Raw genomic sequence first — 17,901 nt, 5'->3', positions numbered from 1 at the left:
ATTTAGCATTGTCACCAAAATCAACCATCTTTTTTGGAAGAAAGGATAGCTACAGAATAGTACACAGTTGTATTAAGGGTACCAGTAAATAAATAAATACTAATGGATTTCTTGTCTCAATCGCTAAAGGGTTGGCATATACCTGCATGCACCTGCAGTCTTCTTCCTACAGCACCAAGTGTTACAAGGAAACAGAAATAAGTCCTGATATTCAATGTATAACTTAATCTCTTTCAGAAACCAGGACACTGCTACATGGTACAACTAACAGATCAAATGACACTCATGGGCATCAATACATTCTCTCTATTAAAGAGCACCAAGAGAATGCGAACAAAACAGATGATAGTAAAGGAGTTGAGTGAGCAAATAAGATGTTCTTTTCATGAGAGTAGCTCTTTGCCCGTTCATCGAAGAAGATGATGAACCTGGTTTGGGGTGAAAAGAGTAGCTATAAGAACCCTTAGGAGAAGAGATTGACTCCATAAGAGATGCTCCAAGGCGAGAACACATAGACAGAGAAAGCCATTCACAGTCCCCTCTTTCATCACAGTCACTTGCTGAGAATTGCAGGTTCATAAGATGTACTTCTCTCCAGGTGAGTGAGTTTTAGTTTATTCAAAACCTTATGATGCAATAACCAGGCCCTTAGTAGGAATAAAAACAGCATTTGCCTGCAATTCTTGTCTCACCAATGCACTCGTCACACTGTATAAAGAAATCCAAACCCCTATTTATCACTCCTTTCTGAACTCATCTATAATTCAATAGACACTAAGAACCTTCACACAATGAAATGGCTCTCACTGAGGAATTACGCATATCACCTGGATGCAAAAGAGAGTACACTTTTCAAATCTATTTCATGGAACTCCAAGAGCTGTCTTTCCCCATTGTTTATGGGGAAAGAAAAATGAGGTTTATATGTTCTGCTAACCATGTGGAGAGTATGAAAGTCTACAGTGGAAAGAAAAGTGAAAGAAGTAAAATTGATATAACAGGAAGAAAGGAGGGGCAGAAAGCAATCTGGAAAAATGATCGAGTCTTAATTTCTGAAACCAGTAGTACTGTAAATATACTGTTTCAAATGTGAGTCTGAAAGACCCATTCGGGGAAAAAAATCACCTTTTTACACCACATTCATACTCAGATTGGTTTTTATTTAATATGGGTGAGAAGGTAAGGGACGGAGTTATAATGAAAATGGAGTACAATACCAAAAGAAAATAAGAGACCTTGCGGGAAGATGCAAGGCTAAACGATGAACTAGAACAGAGTAAACAGCCACCTGGTAAACAACATGAGAAAATTCTCGCTTCATTTCCGTCAGCAGCAGCTCTTACATCTTTTACAACTGGAAACCTTCCCCCAGCAAGAGACTCTAAAGACACAGGACTGAATTAATTCCCAACACGTGCTTTTCTTCTACGCCCTTATCTGGATGCGTCATCCTCCTTTGAAGCAAAAGACTCATTAATCCAATTCAAATTGCCAACATCAGTAAATCCTTTGCCTCAGCATTTAAATGCCAATACCAATTAAATACCAACAACAACTTAACTACTGATAAGATCTTCACTACATTCAGGAAATCCAGCCAGAAGTCCAGCTAGCATTGATTCCAACCTTCCTTCATCAATTCTAATTTACTCAGTGCAAAGAAATGAAGTAATTTGCTGTCCACACTGACTATGCATCTAACTGGATTGAAACAACTCCACAAGCAAATAAGAAGGAACACATTGAGTTGCAATCCACCAAACCTGAAGGATGTCTTCACCAAGACTTCCGGGCTATCCAGCTGTGGCAATTCATCAGCTAGGATTTCTTCTGGGGGTCGAGGGTCATGGACAATTGTTGGCGGTGGCTTCTCCTTGACATTCCCTGTGAGCCCGTCGATGAGGGAGTTCCACAGACAGTTCTGTGACTTAGACCCTGAGGCATAGGGAAAAGAGAGATGCAGGTGAATCATCCACCAGTTGACTCCACGTCCTGCCTTCCCCAACTCAGGATCTTCCAAAGCAGAGCAGGGAAATTTATATATTTCTCATCATTTCCACCAACGTTAGAGAGCTGTAACCAGGAATTTTTACATTTATATGTAGAAAATAGGCTACCACTCTGAGTATTTTGACTCAAAGCTAAGTTATTGGATATATCTTGTCTCATTGCAGTGGTGATCAGCCCTAACTCCTGACAGAGCCACAGGTATCTATTTAGATGTTTAGTCAGCAATTGGAAGTATATAAAGCACTACCATTTTAGGGAACAGTGAGGATGTTCAAACACAAGTCTCCCCTATAAACTCGGCTTGCCTGAAGCCCAAGACTCCATTCTATGGAGACACGCACCCCAAAGAGGGCACCACCTTTAACAACTAGAACTCACGATCAACAGGTTGATTCTTCTACAATATCAAGACCCGGGAAAATTACATGTATGTTTATGCATGTAAAACTTCAAACATGTGAGATAAATGTTAAAGGTGGGCATCAAGTGAAAGCAGTGTCTACAAAAGGAGAGCCTGATCTGCCAGGTGATCAAGGTCAAACTCAGTGAGAAGTTGTGCTGATAGTGTGTGCCCTTGATGCGATGTCATGAAAATGTCACTTTGCTCTGTGTAGTAGGCATGTTTCTAGCTTCCATAAACTTGATGCTGTAACATCTGCCCTACATGCATGTGCCCAACACAGCTAGTTCTGGACAACCAATAGTATGCCCGAGTCACCTGACCTTGGCCTCTTGCCTCCCTTGTCGCCCCACTCTCCCCAAACCCCCAACTCCTCAGGGGAAGTCCTCCTTCCAGGGGTGTGCTTTTAAAACACAAATTGGCCAATCCAGAGTCCACACCCCAACTACCTCCCTTGTAGGACTTTCACACCCCTGGCCACTATCTACTGGGCCTAATCACCCCAGGGCCTGGTACCAGGCAACTAGGTATTAGGCAGCCCGTAGGCTCCAGCCCCCCGGCTCCAGCCCCCCAAAGTCATTCAAACCAGCCAGTCCCAACCCTGCTTACCCTGCCTTGCCTGTTCCTTCTTGTAGAAACCACCACAAAGGTTCCTGCCCACAATGTCCCACCCCCACCTCCTAATTGACACCAGTGCTTCCCCAGATGGCCCCATAACATGACATGGAAGCCCTCTCTTGGGAACTGTGGGTAACAAATTCTCTTTACAATGGCATTTGTCTCCTTATCTGTTGACCTTACCATACCTAAACAGAAATAAAACTTATTAAACAATCAGTCTAAAACACCCAGTCTAGTCATGGAGAAAACATTAGATAAACCACTTGAAGAACTTGTGACAGAACACCTGACCAGCGCTCTTCAAAACGGCCAAAGGCACCAAATACTGTTGAGCCTCCATATCCATGGGTTCCATGGATTCAAACAACTAAAGAAGGAAAATATTCAGAAAAAAAAAATGTATCTGTAGAGAACATTCACAGACATTTTTGTCATTATTCCCTAAACAATACAATAACTACTTATTATTATACTTAATTATAATAATTATTATTAAAATTAAACTATTAAAATTATTTTAATAAAATTTTGTTATTTTAAAATTAAATTATTAAAATTATTGCTATTGAAATTATTATTATTTACTTAATATTATTATTATATTATTCCTTAAACAATACAATAACTATTTAGTTAATATTTACATTGTATTAGGTATTACAAGTTATCTAGAAGTGATTTAAAGTATATGGGAGGATGTGCATAAATTATATGACAATACTACATCATTTTATATCAGGCACTTGAACCTCTGAGCATTTTGGTACCTGAGGGAACCAACCCCCTTGGAAATAGAGGCACTAGCGTATAAGGAAAGTCTGAAAAACTATCACAGCCAAGAGGAGCTTAAAGACATGATGACTAAATGTAATGTGGCATCCTACATGGGATCCTGGAACAGAAAAAGGACATTTAATTAAAAACTAAAGAAATCTGAATACCGTGTGGATGTTTGCTGCTCAGAATGTACAGATATTTGTTCATTAACTGTTATAAATGTACCAAGCTAATGTAAGAGGTTAATAATACAGGAAACCGGGTGTAGGCTGTATGAGATCTCTGTATTATCTTTGCAATTTTTCTGTATATCTAAAACTGTTCTAAAATAAAAATTCATAAAAATAAAAGTAAACAAAAATCATAAATAAATCATAATTAATTAACGATTATTTTAAAAGTCTATGAGCAAAAAAATTTTTAAGTAGAGCCTGAAGACATTACCATTACCATTAACCCATTGCCATTGGTTTGTGCTGGTTATGTCTACCCAGATAAAAGAAAAAGTCTGTCTTTGCACAAAGACACTGTCAGGTTGAGTGAACAGGCCACCTATAGAATGGGAGAATATTTTTGCAATCTACTCATCTGACAAAGGTCTAATATCCAGAATTTACAAGGAACTTAAATAAATTTACAACAACAAAAAACAAACAACCCCATCAAAAAATGGCCAAAGGATATGAACAGACACTTCTCCAAAGAAGACATTTACATGGCCACCAAACATATAAAAAAAGCTCTACACCACTGATCATTAGAGAAATGCAAATCAAAACCACAATGAGATACCATCTCATGCCAATCAGAACAGCAATTATTAAAAAGTCAAGAAGCAGCCGGGCACGGTGGCTCATGCCTGTAATCCCACCACCTTGGGAGGCCAAGGCAGGTGGATCACCTGAGGTCGGGAGTTCAAGACTAGCCTGACCAACATGGAGAAACCCCGTCCCTACTAAAAATAACAAAATTAGCCGGGCATGGTGGTGCATGTCTGTAACCCCAGCTACTTGGGAGGCTGAGGCAGGAGAATCACTTGAACCCGGGAGTCAGAGGTTGCAGTGAGCCGAGATCACGCCATTGCACTCCAGCCTGGGCAACAAGAGCAAAACTCCATCTTAAAAAATAAATAAATAAATAAATAAAGTCAAGAAGAAATAGATTCTGGCGAGGCTGTGGAGAAATAGGAACACTTTTACACTGTTGGTTGGAGTGTAAATTAGTTCATCCATTGTGGAAGACAGTATGGCGATTCCTCAAGGATCTAGAACCAGAAATACACCATTTGACCCAGCAATCCCATTACTCGGTATACACCCAAAGGAACATAAATCATTCTACCATATAGACACATGTACACATATGTTTATTGCAGCACTATTTACAATAGCAAAGACATGGAGCCAACCCAAATGCCCATCAATGGTAGACTAGATAAAGAAAATGTAGCACATATACACCATGGAATACTATGCAGCCATAAAAATGAGAATGAGATCATGTCCTTTGCAGGGACATGGATGAAGCTGGAAGCCATCATCCTCAGCAAACTAACACAGGAACAAAAAACCAAACACCACATCTTCTCATTCATGAGTGGGAGTTGAACAATGAGAACACATGGACACAGGGAGGGGAACAACGCACACCAGAGCCTGTTGAGGGGTGTGGTTTAGGGGAGGGAACTTAGAGGACAGGTCAATAGGTGCAGCAAACCACCACAGCACACGTATACCTATGTAACAAACCTGCACATTCTGCACACGTATAGTGGAACTTAAAGTAAAATAAAAATAGAACAATATAAAATAACAATAAATAAAAATTTAAAAAAAAAAAACCACTGTCAGATCACTAAGCCATGCACCATAGAGCTGTGTCTATGCAAGATACTGGATTTTTCTAATTCACACAAAGGCTCCATATGGGGCATGAGGGATGGGCATGAAGGAGTGAGAAGCAGTGCTAGCTAATACACACCATGCATGGGATAGGCAGATAGAGAATGGATTTGTGTGCACATGGGGGTTCCTCCCTGAGACCTTGGCCAGCCACCTGCAGCCCACCACAGAAGAAATCACCCTGGCTTGTTATGCCAAAAGGACAGCTCTGCCAGAAAGATTGAAAGAACCTCATGCACAACAGAGAGTGCCTCACATGGATCCCTGAGCCTACAAGCAAGGACACCCATGGGTCAGCAAACAGCTCTTTCAATGCCCATGCCATAACTGACCTCCCTTGGGGTGTCCATCCAAACTGCTTTTGTGTCTATCAAGAGAAAATTAAAGTGCATCAGTGGAAGGAAACAGATTCCTCAAACCCCTGAAAGACAAGACAGCTTTTTTTGTTTTTTAAAGGCCCTATACATATATCTTAATAAGATCTGGTTCTATTAATGAAGTCTGGTTCTGTGTTAATGAAGATCAGTTCTATGTTAATGAAGGTCTGCTTCTGGGAGGAAGGACAAGAACAGCAGCCTGTTTTCTTAAACCTGATCTAAGTGAAGGCCTTACAATAAAGTTCCTGCACATCCCCCTTTATTCCTTCATTTTTTTCATTCAGTAAACACATATTGAATTCCCTCAGTGTGCCAGGTTTCATTCTTGGCCCTAGAAATGGAAAGATGAATGAGACTGGTTCCCAAGGGAACCCACAAGCAATCACAATAAACTGGCAATGCACCATAACTGAGGGGCAAACAGAGGGCTATGGGACCCAGAGGAGAGCTCACTCACTCTGCCTCGGGGCCCTGGGGAAAACCACATGGAGAACATGACATCGGATATGGTCTACAGCATGAGACACTCTTCAGCAGGTAGAAAAGAGGGGAAAACAATCAGTGCAGACAGCATATGCAAGGCTTAGAGGCATGACAAAGCAGCTCCTGAGGCTGGCACGAAGCCACAGGGGCAGTATCCAGAGATCGGGTCAGAGGCCTGTTGGGCCATTTGCAAAGTGCCTTGAATAAAATGCTACTCATTTAAGAATTTATCCTCCAAGCAATAAAAAGAAAGAAAAGACAGATTTTTGAGCAAGGTTGTGGTGACACAGCCATATCTGTGTTTCAGAGAGGAGACTACTGTGCTGTGGAGTAGTGACTTATGAGGAATGGCAGGCTTATAGGAAGAGCTTGTGAATCCATAGGGTGCCATGCATTTAACTGTGGGTGAAATTACATCTTACCCATAAATATGTAACTAATTTTTAAATATACATATATGTGATTAATAAAACTACAAATTCGTCTAAAACTATTAATGAATTCATAAGAGCTTTTTCACCATTTTCTCAGTCAATGAATCAGAAGGATCATAAGACCCAAGCCACCTCTACATTAAGGGCTCCCAAACAAAATTGTGATGATACCTCCAAAGTACCAGCCCCCACAAAGACACACACTGATGAGTTTAAAAGAAGACTGTGGTTGAAGAGATGACTAGGATTCACTCAACACTCACTCTCAACTCCCCTCTCGCTTGCCTTCATCTCTAAAAAGGTTAGAAAACAATATACGGGCATACATAGGAGATATCATAGGTTCACAGTTCCAAACCACTGCAAATATCACAATATAATGAGTCACACAAATTTTTTTGGTTTCCCCAATGCATATAAAAGTTATGTTTATACTGTAGTCTATTAAGTATGCAATAGCATTTTGTCTAAAAACAATATACATATCTTAATTCTAAAATGCTTTGTTGCTGAAATTAAAAAAAAAAAGTGCTAACAATCATCTGAGCCTTCAAGGAGATGTAATCTTTTTGCTAGTGGAGAATCATGCCTCCGCGTTGATGGCTCGACTGATCAGGGTGGTGCTGCTAAAGGTTGGGGTGGCTGTAACAGTTTCTTAAAATAAAACTCTACCATCCCTGCACTCAAGAAGGTTTAAAGAGGCAGAAAAACACAAGGCAGCTGCTAATTGATTTAGACTAGAGCCAGACTTTAGAAAACTAAATTTGTTTTCCTTAGCCCTCTCCTTAATCCCCTCCATAAACAATTTTCCAATCCATCAAACTGTTTGAAATTGACCAAAAACTTTCATGACTGTCCTATCTATCTCACCCATCTGAATTGTCTTCACTTTTCACTATCTTGGAACTACTTTACAGTACTGTAAACTGGAGAAAACTGATAGCAACACAAATGAATCTTGTCCATAGAAATGTAAAATGTGTCACATGGAATGCAATTAATTATGGCCGTGTAGATATTGATGAGTCTTGCCAGTTTCACATCCATAAGTAAATTCATTTCAGCATACCTGATGGATTTACATATTTGTCTGCTCCTTGGATTTTCTTCCAAACTAGTTATAACATCTTACTAGTTTCTTCATCAATGTGTTGAATAAGATCTTTGACACGTGTTCACTTTGTACTTGTATGAATTTTCAAAAAATTATCCTTTAACAGTACCAAAGTCCTCATGCTGCTCCCCTTTAAGAAATCTCTTGTAGTTAGCCTAACTATATCTGAATTAACTATAGTACATTTATGTAATGGATTGCTATGCCACTGACTAATATTCCAAAATGAAAGATCTCTATAAGCTGATAAGGAGTGATTTCCAAGATCTATTATAAGTGAAAAAGAAACATGCATGAGTCTGTTTATATTATGCTCCCTCTTGAATAAGAAACAAGGGGAAATATATTTGTTTATTTTTGCAAAAGACAAAGAAGACAGGACCAGAAACAATGAAAATTACCCACAAGGGATGAGTTCGGAATAAGTAAGACAGGTTAGAGATGAAAGACTTCATATTTCTATACAGTTTTTACTTTTGAATAATGTAAATGTTTTAATATTCAAATATATAGTTAACAAAAAATTTAAAAAATCCTAAAATTGAATAGAAACAGAAACAAACCTAACTGTATGTGATATTAGTAACATAATTATAATGGAAAATAATTAATTTAAATATCTTATGAATACAGTACCCCTACTATATGTCATTAGAGAGATCAGTTCTAAATATGCACACACACATACTCACACACACACAGCAGAGAAATCTTGAACCTCCCTGGGTTGGTTTGCTGTTGTTACTAATCATAAAGAAGCAGTTCTAAACTATATCATATATACTGTAGGACAGAGCAAATGAGCAGCCATAATGAGGGTGCTGGGAACCACAGCTCTTATTCCAGGAGACAGAAAATACAAACAGACAATAGGAGAAGGTAAAGACGCCTGTTGTGTTAGATTTGAACTAGAACTATCAGTGTGAACTCATGATTATATATTCAGCAGGCTCTGAAGAGATGTTTGCTGAATGAAATCATAAATGATAGACTATTTTTCAAAAAGTAAAAATAAAACTTTAAGGCAAAAGGTGAGTAATAATAATATTAACAATTTTAAGTAAAAAAAAAAAATCACAGGAAACACTCTAAGAAAGACGAACAAAGAACACCGCCATGTGCAGAAAAAAAGGGCCTTGCTCAGCCCATTCTGAACTGCATCCAACATAAGGTCTTGACCATTCTTTCTGAAAAGTAGATTCTGAGACAAGGGCTTGTGGCAAGCTTTTTATTTTGGAAGTGATTCCGGGAGGCAGGAGGGGAGAACAGGGAGAGTAAATCAGGGAGTAACAAGGGAAAATCAAGACACAGGTGCAATGTCAAGTCGTCATCCTGTCAAGTCGTCATCCCCGTGGGTGTATTCACCATGTTTCTAGCATCTGTAAACTTTACGCTGTAACATCTGCCCTATGTGCATATGCCAGACATGTCTGGTTCCAGACAACCCAATAATAATATATCTGAGTCACCTTGCCCCTGCACCTCTTCAGGCAGTAGTCCTCCTCCCAGGGGTGTGCCTTTCAAATACAAACCAACTGACCCAGAGTCCGCACCCCCAACCACTGCCCTTATAGAGCTTTTGTGTTCCTGGCCACTATCCATCTGCCTTAATTACCCCAAGACCACTGACATTATCCAGCTAGCCAATCCTAAACCTGCTTACCCTGCCTCACTCACTGCTTCCTGAACCACATTGAGGTTCTTGCCCACAGCAGCCTAATCCCCCTCTACCCGGTGACCAGCCCCAGTGCTTCCCTGTATGGCCCCCACGGTATGATGTGCAACTTCTCTTGGAATCTGTGAGTGTAACACACTATCTTTTCAATGTCAGTCACCTCCTGATCTGTTGGCCTTACTGTACTTAATAATAAACCCTATCAAGACAGGGTACCTGGGGCTGGGTTCTACGGGGATTACAGAGAAGGTGGGGAGCATGCTCAGAATTATCCCCCTGAGGAATGGAAGAGGGAACATTTGTCTGCAGGCTCTCATCCCCCATGGTCAAAGGTAACTCTATAGGGAATTAATTCTCTAGCCCTTCGGGGTCTACCCACACATGAGTATGGGGCAATTCCAACATAAACTGGGTGGAAATTGAGAAATTAAGCTGGAGCTTAAAAATAGGACCAAGAGGATGTGAAGCCAGGCCAAAGAGGCGCCCAGGATACAGGGTATCCACACAACTTTTATGTGCTAGAAAATACAGCCAGAATCTAATCTGCTACTCGTTCCTACCTTAGAAGGATCACCATGGGCCTCTCCCATGGCTCATCTCAACTCAATCGGGTGTCTTTTGGAGTAAGTACTCTCCTCTGTGAACTCTGAGAGAGTGGAAAAGAACCCTTCCTCTGACTCGCCACAAACGTGGGCAGAAGACTCTCCAGGGGCACTGGAAAGGTCTGCTCTGACAAAATGAAAAATAAAAATTCCCCTGCTCTGATTTATTTTAAGCTGATGTTGAAAGCATGAAATGTTTCTGACTAAATAGAGCCAAAAATACACAAACAGATAGAGTCACACAGGTCTTTCTCAATAATATCAAAAACCCCATGAGGGAACTCTTAGGTGAAATAAGCCTTCAGGACACCAAAAATAATGCGGCTCAGGTGCAGGAGGTGAGCATCTCCCTTCAACCCACTCCACCTCATCAGTTTCTCCTCACTCCCCTCCTTACCTCCTCTTGCCTCTCTCCTTTGACTTGTTCCTGACTCTCATTCAATACCTACTACATTCTCCTTTCCTCTTATCTCCCCTCTGTCCCTGCCATAAATCATCTCCCTTCTTTTCACAAAGACAACTTTTCATGGACCCATAAACCCTCCAGACTGGTTATAAATCCTCCAGACTGGCAGCATCTGTACCACTGAGCTCATCAAGAGAGCAGGGTCTCTGATTCAGATGCAGCAAACATTTGTTCAGTACTTGCTATGTGCTGGACTTCACCTGTGTTAGCCTACTGAATCATTAGCCCTTCTAAGTAAGTATTATGGAAACTATTGAACACTGGGACACTAAGTCTCCAAGAAATCAAATAACCCAGATTACAGGGTTAGAAAACAGATTACTTTGACCCAAAATTCTCATTCTCCTAATCCAAGGCTCTGTGTGATACATCACCCTGTGTTTATTACTTTATTACAGAGCAAATAAACAGACACATAGTGTAGATCATGCAGAACATCCTGCATTTCTGAATAGGAAACAGACAATTTTTTACATAGGAAATAGGATTTGCCTTATGGCAACCAGGAAGAGTCCTGACTTAGTCTCCATTTTTTTTGTTTGTTTGTTTTTTTGGAGTCTCACTTTGTCACCCGGGCTGGAGCACAGTGGCGTGATCTCAGCTCACTGCAACCTCTGCCTCCCAGGTTCCAGCGATTCTCCTGCCTCAGCCTCCTGAGCAGCTGAGACTATAGGCGCCCGCCACCATGCCCAGCTAATTTTTGTATTTTTAGTAGACACGGCGTTTCACCACGTTGGCCAGGCTAGTCTCAAACTCCTGACCTCGTGATCCGCCTGCCTTGGCCTCCCAAAGTGCTGGGATTACAGGCCTGACTTACTGTCTTGCATGCAGCAGTTTGCAGCTTCCTTTAACAAAAGAAGTTCGGGCTGCAGGGGAGGATAAATAATGCAAGGTGAATTTAATGGGCTGAGAAAAGACAAGAAAGCAAGAAAATGAGATAAGAAGAATCTAAATCAGAAAAAACTACAGATTCATTTTGTGGTGTGGCTAAGAGTGGCAGCTTGATAAACTGCTGCTAAGAGGAGCCCAAGGTGATGTGGTAATCCCATTTAAATCTGACAAGTGACTTATCAACTCAGTTCTGTATAAGAATACTCAAAGATTATGCTGGCAGAAAGCTGAGTCCTGAGAAGCACAGGGAAAGAAAGAGACTTAATTCTCTGTAAAGGGAAGGAAAAAACATTACTGAAAACCTTTGGTGGTTCTCAAAATATCTGTGACATGGGTTTGTAGCCTTCCTCTCCTTTTGATGAATAAAACCCCTAAAATTCTCAGTGGGTAGGAAGTTTGGGGCTGGGATACATAGGAATCAGGAATGAATGGAATAAAGCCCAGATGAAGAACTTTATGCTCACTAAAACAAAAAAATAATGATGGTACAAAAAATAAAGTACCAATAATGTTTTGAATGTCTTAAATCAGTCACCTACACACTGTTTTGTTATTTTCAATACAGTAATTATTGGTTTTAGGAACTTTTCAGGAATTCTGTCTCCTGCAATTGCAAAAGATTTGAAAACTCAACTCCTTATCAATACATCAGAGGTGGGGAAAAGGACTCCCCCATCAAAATGTAAGAATCAAATTTGATCTGTGATGATACATTCTAAATTCCCAAAGACATTAGAGTTTATTTCTGAGTTATCTTATTAGATTAATCTGTTTTACCAAATCCCCAGTATAACATATTAAGAGGTGTAGCCTTTGGGAGGTCATTGGGTCATGAGAGATTCATGGAAGGAGTCTGGTTCCCTTTTGTCCCTTCCATCATGTGAGGACGCAGCGCTCCTCCCCTCAGAGGACACAGCAACAAGACACCATTTTAGAAGCAGAAATCAGGCCCTCATCAGATGCTGAATCTGCCAGCACCTTGATCTTAGATATTCATCCTCCAGAACTGTGAGAAATAAATATCTGTTTTTTATAAATTACCCAGTCTCAGGTATTTTATTATAGCAACACAAATGGCGTAAGACACTTGGCAGATATAAGTGCAGAATTTTCCAAAAACATATACCTCTGGCATTTGTGTTTAAGTTAAATGCTATGTGGAATTGTAATATAACTGGCTCTCTGGAATCATAAAAGTCTCATACACTTGCTGCTTTCTGAAAGTTACAATGCAGAAAGGATTTAGAAATTATGAAGAATGGACTGTGTCCCATCCTTTGTTATCTGCAAGACACAAAGTATAGGAAAAAATTCAACAGACTCAGAAAACAGTAGCCAGAAGTAATGAGGGGAAACCCCTAAAATTTTCACAGAAACTTTAAGGATTGAAACTGTATGTAAAATGAAGGTTTGAAACAATCTTATATAGGTCTTAAAGGGAAAGTCTAAATGACATCTAGATCATGTATTAAAAACTTCTTGACCAGGTGCAGTGGCTCACGTCTGTAATCCCAGCACTTTGGGAGGCCGAGGCGGGCAGATCACCTGAGGTCGGGAGTTTGAGACCAGTCTGACCAACATGGAGAAACCCTGTCTCTACTAAAAATACAAAATCAGCTGGGCATACTGGAGCATGCCTGTAATCCCAGCTACTCAGGAGGCTGAGGCAGGATAATCGCTTGAACCTGGGAGGTGGAGGTTGTGGTGAGTCAAGATCGCGCCATTGCACTCCAGCCTGGGCAACAGGAGCAAAACTCCATCTCAAAAAAAAAAAAAAATTCTTAATGCAGGAGAATTGCTTGAACCTAGGAGGCAGAAGGTTGCTGTGAGCCAAGATAGTGCCATTGCACTCCAGCCTGGCCAAGAAGAGTGAAACTCTGTCTCAAAAAAAAAAGAAAAAGAAAATTCTTAACAGTAAAGCCAACTTGCATTACTCAGATAAGTTCTATTTGGTCATTTTATATTGTTACTAGAACATACTTACAGATTTGCACTGCCAGTAATTCTATTCCTCGCCTTTGGTTTCCATTCTAGCCTTTAGTTTCTTCTTTCACATTGTTTTTATCCTGGGAATAGTCTATTCCCCAATATTTGAATAAAATTGCCTATAAAATTCTTGGAATCCAAAATAATTTTAGCAAAGTAATTATTTCACAAACTTTTAAGAGTCTTTGTTATTGCTGCCTTCATCTTATCTATTTCTTTTGGAATATTTTCCTTTAAAATTGCCATTTTGTAGAGATATTCAAATTTGTTCGCATAAATTTATTTGCATCTTCTATTTTAATCCACATCTATATATAATATTTTTGAGTATCTATTTGCTTATTTTCTTCTCTGTCTACTTTCTAGAGCTCTTCTGCCCAATGTGATATCAATTAGTCATATGTGGCAATTTAAATTTGGAATAACTAAAATTGAATAAAATTTAAAATCCACTTCTTTTGTCTCACTAGCACATTTCAATGTTCAATAGACACATGACTAGTAATTGCTGTATTGCACAGCACCAACATAGAATTTTCCAACATTACAGCAAGTTTCACTGGACAGTGCTATTCTAGAGATTTGTTAATTTCATTGCCTTTTTAAAGACGTAGTTCTTGAATTTAGAAACTCTGCTGCTTTCTCATTTCTAATTCATTTGTCATTGCTTTTAGATTTGATATTTTCATTCCCCTACTTTCAATAGATTAGTCTTCCACTTTTTTCCCTAATTTGTTTTGTAAATCAGAGAATTTCTATCTATGGTTTTGGCTACAGGTCACCTGTTTGACATGTCAACTTCTAAGAAGAACGCAATGGCAATTTTTATTTCCCAGAAGTTGTCTATTTTTGAAAATATATTTCCAATAGTTGTTTTTAGTGGTGGTGCCACTTAAACTTGTCTTCTTCCTTTCTTTACCTTTTTTATTTTCTAGATAACAATATGGTCATTATATGGATAGTTACATAATATGTAATTAACTTAATAATATTACATATTATATGAGTATAATATGGTAACATTGTAACAGTAGAGTCAGAGAGTATGTCCTACATAATCTAATCTTGATTTAATCTCACCTGATTTTTTGTCATCTAACTTATGGGAATTTTTGTAACTATTTCATGGGCACTAATTTAAAGAAAAGGACCATACCTAGTGTAGCATGCAAGATCTGTCCTATGGCTGGAATAAGGTGTAGCGTTTTCACATCTTCATTGTGGACTACATCCCTCCCTTATCAATAGAAAATTACTCATTTTGCTCTTTGTTCCTTGATTCTGCTTTTTAGAAAGTTGATCCTACCAGAGCTAGCTCCTTTTTATTTGTAATTACCTTAAACATTCTTGCCTATCATTTTTGGTTTTAGTTTTTCCTCTTGAAACAATATATAGCTGTAATGTGTTTTAATCCAGATTGGGAAACTATTATAATTTTCTTTTTTTCTTTATTTCCTTCTCTCTCTTTCTCTTTCTCTCTCTCTTTCTTTTATTTTTCAAGACAAGGTCTCACTATGTCACCCAGGCTGGCCTCCAACTCCTGGGCTCAAGCAATACTCCTGCCTCAGTTTCCCAAGTAGATGGGATTATAGGTGTATGCAGCCATGCCTGGCTGATAGTTATCTTTAAATTTAAAATTATATATTCTTATATTCTGTTTCTCTTGTATTTTTATCAACATCAATAACTTAATAGTGTCAACTGACTCCTATCTGTCTGAGGTGATGAGATTACCTTTCCCATCTCTTTCCTTCCCTCTATTCACTTTTACTGCTAACGTGAATTTTTAGATATTTTGCTAAATTGTTAATATTATGATGCTTCACTGTTAAGAATTATGATGGTATTTCACATTACATTCTGTTTTCTAATTTTATATCCAATAAATATTTGGACTTAAAGATACATTTACCTGGTTTTGGTGCCAAATACTTCTTTAACGTAACAATTTATAATCTAGAGCCACACTGTTCAATGGAACAGATGCAAGCTACATATGTAATTTTAAATTGTCTAGTAGCTACATTCACTGAAGTGAAGACAAACAAAAATAATTTTATCAATTTTAAGCCAATAAATCAAAAATCTGGTCATTTTAATATATAATCAATACAAAAAATATTAATGGAATTTTTATATTCTTTTGCTTTTTCTCAAAATCCATTGTGTATTTTACACTTACAGCACGTCTCAATTAGGACTAGCCACATTTCAAGTGCTTAATAGCCACATTATACAGGACAGCACAGTTCTACAGAATTTATTTTGATTCATGTTTCAATTGGCTGAAGTATATCTTTGAAGAATTCTTTCCAAGAATGGCATGGTGGCTAATGAGATACACAAGAACAACAAGTTAGATATTGATTTATTGAATTTTCATTAAATTCAACATATTTCTCAGTTGTCTTATGCTATTTGTATGCTGTAGAAGAGAATTAGGAATAAAGTCTGATGGGTTTTTTTTTTTCTTTGCAGGCAAACATTTTTCTTTATGTCTTGTAATTCAAAAAGTTTGCTAGTATATATGAAATTGCGGGGGAGGGGAGATTTTTACTAAAAAAAAAAATTATTTCTCTTGAACACAGGCAGCCCTTTTAATCTGCAAACCCAGGTCTTTACTTTCTTCTGTTCAAGCAAGCTGCCTTCAATTTTTTCTTCGCTGCTTCTTTTCCAACTTATGTCTCAACATACCTATGATTCATTTATTTATGTTAGTTCTTTCTTTTCTGACCTCCTACTATCTTTTCCCATCATTTTCAATTTTCATCTATTTTCCAAGACAATGTTTTCAAATTTATCTTCTAATCATTGATTAAAATTTTGTGACTGTAATTTTTATATTTCAGTGAGGATTTTAATTCCTATGTCACATATTTGTATTTATCTCTAACTCTAAAAACACCTGTTTCTCTTCTTAAGTCTTTCTGCTGCTATCTCACCAGGCTACATCTTCTCATTTCTTTGGGAGAAGGCAAAGTAAGATTTGCATTTTTCTTTGTGCTTCTATATTCAGAAGTCTACCTTTCTCCTAAGTCTTTAGGATGGTATTTTCTTTCCCTAGTTCTTCAGACTTTATTTGAAGTTTCAATTTAGATTTATTCCTAGTTTAATCATTCTGGAGTTCAAAAAAACTCATAAAGCACTTGTTAATTTTCACAAGGCAAGGTATGTGTGTTACTCTAGATTTATTCATCGTCTATTTGGGCACCATTTACTTGAGCTGTCAGCAGAAAGAATCAAGAATAAGATTAACATTTGTATTCAAACAGCTAGTTATCACAATAAGCAATGCATAACCTAAGCCTAAAGAGTTAGAAGCAAGAATGGGACTCAACCTGCTCCAAAGCGAAGCATTACATCTGTCCTCATCCAACTGACGTGCACAGCCCCGAGATAATTTTCAAAGTCTGTTTAGAAATTCATCGGGTGCAATGGATCACTATATAGTGAGACCATCAATTCCAAGAGGAAAGGTCTCCGTTACTCTTTGTCATACATTAAAAGAATGAATCTGTTCAGCAGAGTAATGATGTACAAAAGATTAAAGGGAGATTGTTTTGAAGAACTTCAACAGCATTCATTTAGTAGACTAATTAGAACAAAAGCTTTTCTGTTAGCAGTGACATACACTTGACAAACATTTTGTTCATGGTTAGTGTAAGTTGGATACTTGAGAGTTACAAGACAGCATTTTTTTAATTTTCTATAATTTATACTTTCACTAATTCAGACACTGCCTCCTCCAAAATTAAGTGAAAATTTTTTAATGCGTAATTACCTTGAAGTATGCTAATGTCTGCAAAGCAAGCAAAAATCCAAGTCTTACCATCTGCTGGATGATTCACTTTGTAAATCTGCCTAGTATTCCTTTGGGAAGTTCCAGGGCTGATTTTTAACCTCATTATAAAAATTTGGTGGGAATGAATTCAGGGATATAGTACATATGAAGTGCTCTGAGCACTTGGAAGAGTTTGCCACGTTAATCTGAGATGTGTTTAAATGGGATGTGCACTGCGATCAAAAATAAAAGTGTTTCAAAGTAATTGAAGATTTATGGTTTTTATAAGAGTTCCAGAAAAAATAGAGGCTCTAGGGTAATATGTAGATCATAAAAAGTAATTTTTTCTACTTTTTGCCCAAACTAGCCTTTGCTGATAATGA

At 38.3% G+C, this 17,901-nt stretch overlaps 1 protein-coding gene across 4 annotated transcripts in view; it reads right to left on the bottom strand.

The window, feature by feature from the left end:
- Positions 1-17,901, bottom strand: part of PDE1C (phosphodiesterase 1C) — a 661,967-nt gene that overhangs the window by 410,919 nt on the left and 233,147 nt on the right. For all 4 annotated transcript variants that reach the window (XM_025380636.1, XM_025380634.1, XM_025380635.1 and 1 more), the window contains exon 3: positions 1,764-1,935. In XM_025380636.1, the coding sequence (XP_025236421.1) occupies positions 1,764-1,935 (172 nt within the window). The remainder of the gene's footprint in view (positions 1-1,763; positions 1,936-17,901) is intronic.

This window comes from Theropithecus gelada, chromosome 3 (genome assembly GCF_003255815.1).
Source record: "Theropithecus gelada isolate Dixy chromosome 3, Tgel_1.0, whole genome shotgun sequence".
Taxonomy (NCBI): domain Eukaryota; kingdom Metazoa; phylum Chordata; class Mammalia; order Primates; family Cercopithecidae; genus Theropithecus; species Theropithecus gelada.
The sequence above is the reverse complement of the archived record's forward strand: the minus strand, read 5'-3'. Positions and strand labels throughout refer to the sequence as shown.